The 10,083-nt window shown below is 49.6% G+C and overlaps 1 protein-coding gene across 1 annotated transcript; it reads left to right on the top strand.

Moving 5' to 3' along the window:
- Window positions 1-6,714: 6,714 nt before the first annotated feature.
- JCM6883_001929 (uncharacterized protein) lies at window positions 6,715-10,010 on the top strand (the record flags this gene model as incomplete). Its single annotated transcript, XM_076635413.1, has 2 exons — window positions 6,715-9,898; window positions 9,964-10,010. The coding sequence occupies 2 exons, from the start codon at window positions 6,715-6,717 to the stop codon at window positions 10,008-10,010; spliced, it is 3,231 nt and encodes a 1,076-aa protein (XP_076484611.1).
- Between the last annotated feature and the right edge of the window lie 73 nt (window positions 10,011-10,083).

A 10,083-nucleotide genomic window follows, 5' to 3' on the forward strand; every position in this document is an offset into this window, starting at 1 on the left:
ACAAGCAAGAAGGGTCCTTCGATTCCTGGTTTTGCGTGAACCTAAGTTGTGCTGTGAGTAAGTCTAGCACCTGAAAAAGTGCATCTGTTCAAGACAGCAGCAGAGCCCCAAGCTAGACTCAACCTGCTCAGACTGTTGCAGCAATCAATTCCTTGATCGCAACATCTGACAATGTAGCTCAGTGGTTAGAGCAGCAAACGTGTACACTAGAAGACCTGGGGTTCCTTAGCATGTCATAGTCTTTACAAAAACTACTCGCTTGATGCTCGCACAATATAGACATCTGTACAATATCTACAAGAGACAACAGTAGTCTGCCTCACACTGGAGGACTACTGCATGTCTTGATTTGCTGCTTCCCCAGTTGTATGACCGTCGTCATCCTTGGTTGGTATTCGCCTCCGTTCTGGTTTGAACATCTTTATACAGGAATGCGCACGCTCAAGGGCAGTACGCAAGGGCTGGGAGCCCATGCAGCGTGCTGGGGGAGCAATGCACAGAGAATAAGGGCAGAGGGTTTGCTCCAGCAAAGACTGGAGCAGAGGTTAGACCAAGCAATGACTGTTCAATAGCAGTAACATGCCTGACGCCAATATCAGGAGATCTGTCTGTATACTCAGCTATTCTTTGCACTCCAGCTAGAAAACTTCGCTCAAAATCTGGCATTGTTCCAGCTGAAAATAGATGTAAAGAACAAGTGCTGTACAGACAAAAGTGCGCCGTCTGGCAGTCAGGTTGGCGGCGTATAAAGTACAGACTTCAGTCAACCTGTGCTTCACTTGATCAGATCTTCTCCCTGCCTTCCATGTCTCGAAGGAGGATCTTGCCCAGACTCCCCTCATTCTCGTGACATAACGGCTTCACTCACCAGGAAAGACAAAGTTGCTTGTTTCTGTGGTAGATTCTGCCTTTCGTGAGTCCACTCTTCATCAGCTCTGCGGAACCTGTCAGAATGATTGAGCAAAGTACACATTGCTTGTCTTGGCTTTTGATGTGGATCAAGAAGCAAACAAGGCTGGGAACATGTATGTGAGGAGCCTGTCAATGTGTGCAGAAGATGAGGATGGTCTTCTCACTTTCTTCTTCTCACTTTCTTCCCATCACCTCTGTGTGAAGCCCTTGTACATGTCTCCTCCTTGAGTGCTTTCCCCACTCTTTCCCTCTCCTCCCTTGTCCTCTTCAATTCTTGTACGGAACTTGTCAGGACTGCACTACTCACGCGCAGCCACTTCACCTGAGACCCCGCTAGATCAGAAGAAACCATCAACTTTGAAACGGGAGAGCAGTATATAGAGTAAGATCACAGCAGGAAGTATCCGATTGCCAGCCGCCAGACCACACAGCAATATTGGATTCAGAGCGCTGTTCTCCAGTGTGAAGCGCTAGTAAGGATTACAGAGTACCAGGAGAAAGTAACAAGAGGTAACAGACCTCCTCTCCAGTGTGAAGCGCTGGAGAAAGGGAAAAGAAGTTGAGAAAATACCGGAGGTATTTAGATACAAAAGAGAAATGTAGAAAGTAATGACCAAAGCATCAAAAGAGAATTAACCCGTGAGAGCGTCTGCTGCGACAAGCAAAAGATATACCTGCAATAGCAACTGTGGCACATGCAAGATTCATCATACCGGGCCCTTGTAGAACTTTGTTGAACGTTGTTCCTCTCCAGGTTGTTCCATCGAACACATAGATTTGCTTTTGACTTTGTCCCTTCCGCTTGTCACTATCCCGTCTTTGGAACTCACTCCTTCCTATCATTCCCCTCTCTGTTTACCCAGCTGTCTGACACAGGTCTCAAGCATTGCAGTTCTGCACAATCTTCTCCTTTGATAGCTCATCACCTTTGTTCACTTTCCAGGCTCATCCCTGCTCGCACTTACATCTGTTGCACAGATCCTCCATTCCTCTCCTTCACCATCTTCCCCCTAACCTCCAATGCAGGCGCAACATCTCCAATGAGATTCTTCCAACCATCTTTCTGTCTGCCTGTGAGGAGGAAAAGAATGCTTCTGAGGCAAACGGCTCCGGAACACAATCAGTTCGCGTGGATTGCACCCTCCTCCAAAACTGCGACTCTACCTCGTAAGCTCCTCTGCAAGCCCTGACTCTGTGTTTTTAGCTACTCTCCCTCTGTTCCTTGCAGTTGTACTGTTTCCTACACTCACTTTCCTCTTTATCAGTTTTGGATTTCTCCCTTTCTTTTGGCTCTTTTCTCACTCACCTCCTCCACACCACTCTCTCGGTCTTGCCCAGCAATGGCTACAGTCTATGAGGGGCTTTCTGACTATTCCAAACCTCTACAAACGAGAAGCAGAGCTGAGTGGACTGTGCACGGAAATTTGGAGTTCTAATTGAGCAAAGCGGATGTGAACTAGTTTGGTGGGATTCAAAACGCACGAAAAGGAACGGACAGGGCTGGGGAAAGGTGTCTGTACCGGTCAGTTAAAGGATCTCAAGGGCAGGATGTGAGGCGAGTCGTCATCTGGCAGAAGGACAAACCTCGCGTTTCTCACAGAGTCCTCCAAAACTCGCGCTGCATCCTCTTTCTTTCTTCTTCCCCATTCACTCCCAAGTGATAGCCCTTGTACGCTCATCTCTCTACTTGAGTGGTCCATCTACTCTCCCTCACTCGCACTTCCTCCTCTCACTGCATCTCGTAGATCTTGTGGAAACCTCCTTTCCAAGCCCTGTTTCCTTTCCAACTCTCTCTTCACTCGCACAAGTTTGTTTCCCCTCCCTCTCTATTGCTCCACTCCCCTGGAGCTCACTCTCCCTTCATCTCTCTTCTCTCAGGCTTTGAGCCCATCATTGCAAAAGTCACTCTTCATCACATTCCTGCACTCTTGTTTCATTGTGTGCTCTCCTTTCCCCCTTCCCTTCTCATCCTTACAGACACTGGATTTGTGGTGCAGGTTGCTCTCTTGCTCTCTCCTTGTTCGTCTCCTTGTCGTCTTCAATCACATTCCGCTGCGAGTTCGTAGGTGAGATTCTTCCAAGAATCTCTCTCTTCCACTTCATGCCTTTATTGGCTCCGCTGCACATTCCTAGTCAGGATTTTCGATTACCCGCCCTCCATCGATCCATCCTTTGTACTTTGTTGTTGGTTTCTTTCTTTGTATCTTTTTCCTTATTTTCCCCTCTCTTTTTGGTTCCAAAATCTCTCTTCTCAGCTCCTCTCACTCTCTCCATTCTCTTGACCTCCCAAATCGACATCTGTAACCTATGGCACCCTTTTTCGACCAACTCAATTGTCTATTGTCTACAGGCGAGAAAAATATGAACCAAAGAGAGAATGGGAGGAAGGGGAGGAGTGAACAGACATTTGCACCTTGTTCAAAGCATGAGGGGAGCTGATGTGTAGGCGCACCTCACCCTTCCATTTGGTGACCGCAGCGGGTCACAGAGAGCGGGAGGCGACATTGAGAGGGTGGGCAATGTCAGGGTCGGAGGCAGGAGGCTCATAGGCATCCGCAAGCATATTAAAATGTACAAGGGACCTTTTGAAGCCAGGAGATTTGAGGAGACAAGCAGCAGGAAAAGGAGAGAGAGAGAGAAGAGAAGAGAAATGAATTCCAGCTCTAGCCAAAATCGGCTACAAAACTAGAGAGAGAGTGCCAGTTAGGGCCCAAGTCATTTCGACGGTAAACCCCTTGGAGAATCGGCGATTTTCCACCGCCCATTCGCGGTTTCCTCAACGCCGATTCGCGATAATTTTCCCGCCGATTCACGTTCTGCACAGTTGTCAGTCGGCGATATTCTGCTGTCAATTCACAATCAAAGCTCAGCTCACTGTTCTTCTCCCGTCTTCTCCTCAGAGAAGAATTTTTTGAACGCAGAGCGCTTCGGCCCTTCTCAGCGCATTCTACCACGACTGTATCTCGCACGTCGTAGCGCAAGCTCGATGGTCTTCCAAGGTGGCTAACTTGCGGAATCGGAATGATGGTCTTGCGTCGAGCTATGCGATTTCTTTGCGAAAAGAAAAGCGTAGTCAGGGTATACTTTTATTTTCAGCTGTTCCCCGTAGCATTGATACGACACACTGACTATCGAGGAGCGAGGGGTTCTCCCACAGTCAGAGCACGCGAAACTGGTACTTGTTGCGGATCCAGCTTAATCTCTTTTCGCTTGCGCTCACATCACGGAAGCTGGGATTGCGGTCACGATACCGGCTCTCGACGCTCAGAGTGTCTTCAGACTATGCAGGGGGTTGAAACCTGGTTTCGTCCAATAACGGGAAAAGTTAGGGTTTCTCGCACGCTCTTTCTTCCATCGATGCGCACCACGACGAGCTCACTCGAAGCTCCAAACGAAGTCGAAGGGTCGTGAGGAAGAGTACAAACTTTTCGATCTGCAGGTTTTGGAGTTGAAGATGGGGTACTCCTCCTGTGTCGCGCTCAAAGCAAGTGAGTGAATCCCTACTTTACAGAGCGAGTTCTCATCAAGCAGACTCTGAATCCTTGACGGACTGCTCGTAGTCGTTTCCAATAAAGTCACTTATGGCGGTCAACTCCTTGCGAGAATGGTCAGATTCGCGGCCAGACCTGACGACGTCTAAAGGGAGCAAATTGAGGAAAAGACCCAAGAGAGCTGGTCTCGAGAAACGCCTCAGAATCTATCTATCAGATTACTGCATTCTGATCGCCTCAAGAAGGGAAAGCGCCCAATCGAGTCAGAAAGGGACGAAACCAGTCACTCGAACGAGAAAGAGAGATTTCGCGGCGACAACATCCTCCTCGCACAGCAAGAGTATACTCAGCCTCGTCAGAGAGTAGTCTTCATACTAGGGAGCCCCAGCTCGAAGCGGGATACAGGTCTGCCTGACGAGTGAGCGCAGACGGAATCAAGAAATCAAACTTTGAAGTCATCTCAGCCCCCTCCTGCTGCTCAAAAGAGATTGAGATCTTCATAGCTGTCGTTCGATGTGACTTTCGACTGATCTGGTCGCTCTGATCGGGGTTCTAGCTCCATTTAATCGCGTTTCGAAACGCACCATCAAGGCCTCAGATCAGTCGCTAGCCCTATTAAGCATCGTCGAGATAGGCTCTAGTATGTAGGGCTTCACTCACGGTCATCAAAATCGTCAGAGAGTAGCGTATAGTGGAGGAAAGCTCGGGTCAGGTTTTGAATAATAGAGGTCATCTGGCTCATCGCTCTGAAGCCCAATCGCGGTCAGAGCCTGTCAGACACGCGATAGGGTAGGACCCTGACTGTACTACCAGCGATAGCAGTGTCAGAAGCATGAGTACCGAGCTGAGACCTGCTTGCGAAAGAGGTAAATCGAGTCATTGCTCACAGCTGAACGTTGCTATTGAGCCCTCGTCTTTACCTATGTCAACTTCGAACAACGGACAATATTCCTACGGCAAAGGCGACAGCATTGAAAGCATCCATAGGAGAGCTACAGAGAAAGCTGAAACCCCATAGAAGCTGAATTGAGCTCGCTCCCTATATGGAGAGGATAGCCACAGCGATCCAGAAGTAGCCTACGAGAAGCTGGAATCAGGGGAAGCCGGCCTGAGCCGTAGAGGGTAGATTTTTAAGTGAGAACGAAGAAATGCAAACACTGAACAAGGCGGTAGAGAGCCTACCGCACACTCTAGTAAGCTTGTCGTATAGCTCGAAGCCCTCCAGAGGTCAAAGGAAGCGGTATTCGAGGGAGAGAGAGCAGAGGAGAGAGATCGAGTTCGTGCGGGAAGCGGGAATAAGCGGAAGAGAGAGCATTTCCGAGGAAAAAAGAATCGACGGTGGTGTTGACGCGAATCGGCGGTGGGTTTCACAAATTATTGGCGATGGATTATCGCTGATTCACTTCGGTTTTATTGTTTATTATATCAAGGCCCTAGGCCGAGAGTGCATTCAGAAAGTCTGAAATAGTCTCGCAAAATTGCAGTGATTCTCCATCTGGAGAGAAAGACTATGAAGTCATAGGGATTGCTCCCGTAAAGGACCCCTGCAATCACCCCACTGCCTTGCCAGGCTGGGCAGTGAGCTTTGAAAGAAGTGGAATGAGCTCAGCTTCCAACTCATATTTCTGCCCCCAGCAGTGGAGCAGTTTAACCTGACCCCAAGCTTGTGGTGACAAGCAACAACAGATGCAACAGCCTCCGTTGCAGATTTCCATCAAGAGCTTTCTTCAACTGTCAAGGACAAAAAGTACGTGCGAGTTGCCTTTCCTTTTCTGTTTACATTTTCAACCCTGTTGACTGTGAGGAAAACAACAATGCTGAGGCAAAAGGTTCTGGAACTGTATCACCTCGCACAGATTACAACCTCCTCCAATATTGACTCTGCAGTACTCCAAACCTCGGCAGCTCACACACGAGAGACCCGACGCTCTCGACGGGGGAAGTGCACTCGAAATCGGAATGAAACGAGAAGAGTCGGCTTTTTGGTCTCGAGCGCAGAGTCGAATTCACTGACGTGTCAAGAATGGTGGTTCTCAGTGAGCTCGCTCATCTGAGCTTTGATAGTTTTTTCCCTTTGGATTATTTCCTCTTTCACTTTCTGAGACCTTAGATGTCTCGCTCTCTCTATTCGCTCTCTATTTGTCACTCTCTCGTTGTTACTCAGCTTTTGCTGAGGAAAACACCCTCGCTTATTTTTTCACTTCCCTCTCGAAATTTTCACTCGCTCCTCTCTCTTTCTCCTTGTTCTACCTTTTCCGAACAAGTCCTGAGTAGCTCGTGATAGGTTACGAGCCCATCAAACTCCCCGTCGATGTTTTACTCCTCCAACAAAGAAGTTCACGGTTTACCCAAACTCTCTTCTTCCGCTTCTTACCCCAACTGGAGCTTTCAACTTCGACTTTACTTCCAGTCAAAAGGACTCTGGAATATCGTTAAAGGAACCGAACCAAAACCCGTAGTTTCACCTTCCGGCGTCTCTACTGATACGACTCCTCCCGCTCTCGCTGTAACGGAGGATGATCTCGAAGCATGGCGTCAAAAGGATTCAGCCGCGCAGTTGGCGATCTCACTCGCCGTCTCTCCGTCGCAAAACGTCCACATCGTTTCGAAAACATCTTCGAAGGACGCTTGGAAAGCCTTGGAGAACGTTCATGAAAAGCAGGGGCAATCTGCACTTTACTCTCTCCTCACTCGACTCGTTTCGGCGAAATTCAAGGACGGAGACGACTTGGAGGAACACATTTCTTTGATGGTCAACACTCATCTCGACCTCGCTTCTATCAACGAACCCCTGCCCGATAAGCACCTCGTTGTCTTCCTCCTCCATTCTCTTCCTCAATCCTGGGACACCGTCGTCATGATGATTGAATCTCTCCCCTCGTCGTCGTCGTCGTCGTCGGGCCCCACCTCGGAAACGGTCATCGCAAAGTTGTTGGCCGAAGCTGAACGTCGCAAGGTTGGCTCCTCTTCTTCCAACCGTCGTCTCAACGCCGCCGCTCTCTCTTCGAACCCTCCTACGTCGTCGTCGTCGGAACCGAAGAAAGATTTATCGAAGGTCGAATGCTTCAAGTGTCACCGTTTCGGACATTACGCGGACAAGTGCACGGTTCGCAAGAAGACGAACGCGAAGAAATCGGTCGAATTCTCCCTTGTCGTTCGGACCGTTGATCCCGATACCGCCGTCGCATTCCGAACTCATCAATCGGAGGAGAGACCTGAACATTGGCTCGTCGACTCCGGAGCTGGCGAAAACTTCACTGGTGATCGCCAGTCTCTCTCATCTTTCGTCGACTCTCCCCTCCTTGTCGAGGTCGCGAACGGAGCTCGCATCGTTTCTCCCGGTTACGGAAAACGAACTCTCTCTTTCAAGAACGGATCCAAGCTCCAACTCTCAAAAGTTTTCTACCTCCCCGGTGCGACGACTGGTCTTCTCTCGGTATCCTACCTCTCCGATAAAGGAGGAACCGTCTCCTTCAACAAGGATCGAATCGCTCAAATCTTCGTCGGATCCACCTTGGTGACGAAAACGATTCCGGGAACTCGTTATCAACTTCCCCTTCTTCGCGCACGGATCCCGTCGACGATCACTTCTTCATCGCCTCCTCCGTCGATCCCCCCTTCTTCAAAGTCTTTGTCGTCGAATCCTTTCTTCTCTCTCTCGACGACCTCTTTCTCTTCTCGCGACACCGGTGCCGGAACTCTTCTCGAGTGGCATCGTCGACTCGGTCACATCTCTTTCGACGCTATCCTCGAACTCGACCGATCGAACTCAGTCAACGGAATGATTCTCACCGACAAGAAGAAGGTCGACTGCGAAGCCTGCAATCTCTCGAAGTCGAAACGCTCTCCCTTTCGTACGGTTTCGACCAACGCTCCTCACGTTCTCTACCGTGTATTCATCAACTTGGGATTCGTCGATCATGCGGACAGAGATGGGAACAAGGTCTATTTAGCAATCGTCGATCAATTCACTTGCGCTAAGTGGACTTTCACTCTTCCTTCCAAATCCTCTTCGGGCGTGGTAGAGATATGGAGTAGTTGGAAAGAGATGGTCGAACGGTTAACGGGTCAAAAGGTTGGACAAGTCAGGTCGGATAACGGAGGCGAATTTATTTCGCAGGAGTTTGAAGCTGCGTTGGAACGGGATGGAATCTTTCACGAAAGGACGGCTCCCTACACTCCGGAACAGAATGGACAAGTCGAACGTTTAAACGGATCGTTACTTACTCTCGTTAAAACTATGTTGAAGGACTCGAACGTCGACAAATCCTTCTGGTCTTTCGCTCTCTCGGTTGCGACTTTCATCTCCAACCGCTCTCCTCATCCTCGTTTCCGCGACAAGACCCCCTTCGAGCTCGTTACTGGAAAGAAGGCCTCGATCAAACATCTTCATCCTTTCGGCTCTCCTTCTTTCGTTCACATCGATAAATCTCTTCGCAAGAAACTCGATGATTCTGCCGTTAAAGGATTCCTCGTTGGATACGACGGTGAGTACAATTATAAAGTCTTCGTTCCGGAATTGGACCGAGTCGTCGTTTCCCGCCACGTTCATTTTTCGAAACTCGAATCTCCCGATCCTTCTTTCCTTCCTCTCGACGACGTTCCTGACATCACTCCTTCCGATGATCAACCTCCTCGACCTGAGCAAGTTCCTGAACCTGCTCCCTCTCCTCCTTCTCCACCTTCTTCTCCTTCATCTCCTCTTCCTTCGAGCGACAAATACGAGTACGTTACAGTTCGGACCGGTCCCAATCCCGGTCGTTTCGAGGAGATCGACACCTCCAACATCATCGAAGGTGGTCGCCGAAGTCGTATACCGGTCGCGTATGGGAAACTTTCGCAGGAGGACGTCGTTTTCGTCAAATTATCGAAAACTCTCGATGCTGACGTTCAAGAGGTTGACGGAACTTGGGAGGAGGAATCGGTACTCGTCGGAGTCGCTATGGTTGATACACCTAGGAACTTTCACGAAGCGATGGCGTTGGATGAACGGGAAAGATGGAGGGATGCGATCGAAACCGAATGGAACGCTTTCGATACGCACGGAGTCCTCAAAATTTCGAAACTTCCGCCTGGCGCTCGCGCTCTTGGTACGACGTGGGTCTTCGTCAAGAAAACGGACGCTGACAGGAAGGTTCTTCGATACAAGGCTCGTCTCGTCGCACGAGGCTTCGCTCAACGCCCCGGAATTGACGTTAACGAAACCTTCGCTCCCGTCGCTCGTCTTTCGACTATTCGCTTTCTCACCGCCTACGCCGCCTCTCAAGGTTTGTGTATCGAGTCGTTCGATTGGGAGACCGCCTTCCTCAATGGTGGGATGACGGAGGACGTTTTTATCAAAGTTCCCCCGGGTTATCCTCATCCTCATTCTCCTGGTGACGTCCTCAAACTCGAGAAGTCGATGTACGGTACGAAGCAAGCTCCTCGAGAATGGAACAAGGCCGTCAACTCGCTCATGGAGGGTCGAGGATTCAAGAAATCGTCGACGGATTCCTGTCTTTACTCCGGTAGCACCAACTCTGCGCGTAAAAAACTGAACTTTCGAACCTTCATAACTCAGTCATCCCGGCCTCGATTCGGCTCGTTCCTCCTTTTCTGTCGGCGTAAGAGTCTGAACTGTGTTGCTATGGAGCCAGTTTTGATGGAGAAGCCTGCAATCGCGAGATACTCATTTTCGGCG

This window comes from Sporobolomyces salmoneus (assembly GCF_050403485.1).
Source record: "Sporobolomyces salmoneus JCM6883 DNA, S_salmoneus_JCM6883_v1_ctg99, whole genome shotgun sequence".
NCBI classification, from domain to species: domain Eukaryota; kingdom Fungi; phylum Basidiomycota; class Microbotryomycetes; order Sporidiobolales; family Sporidiobolaceae; genus Sporobolomyces; species Sporobolomyces salmoneus.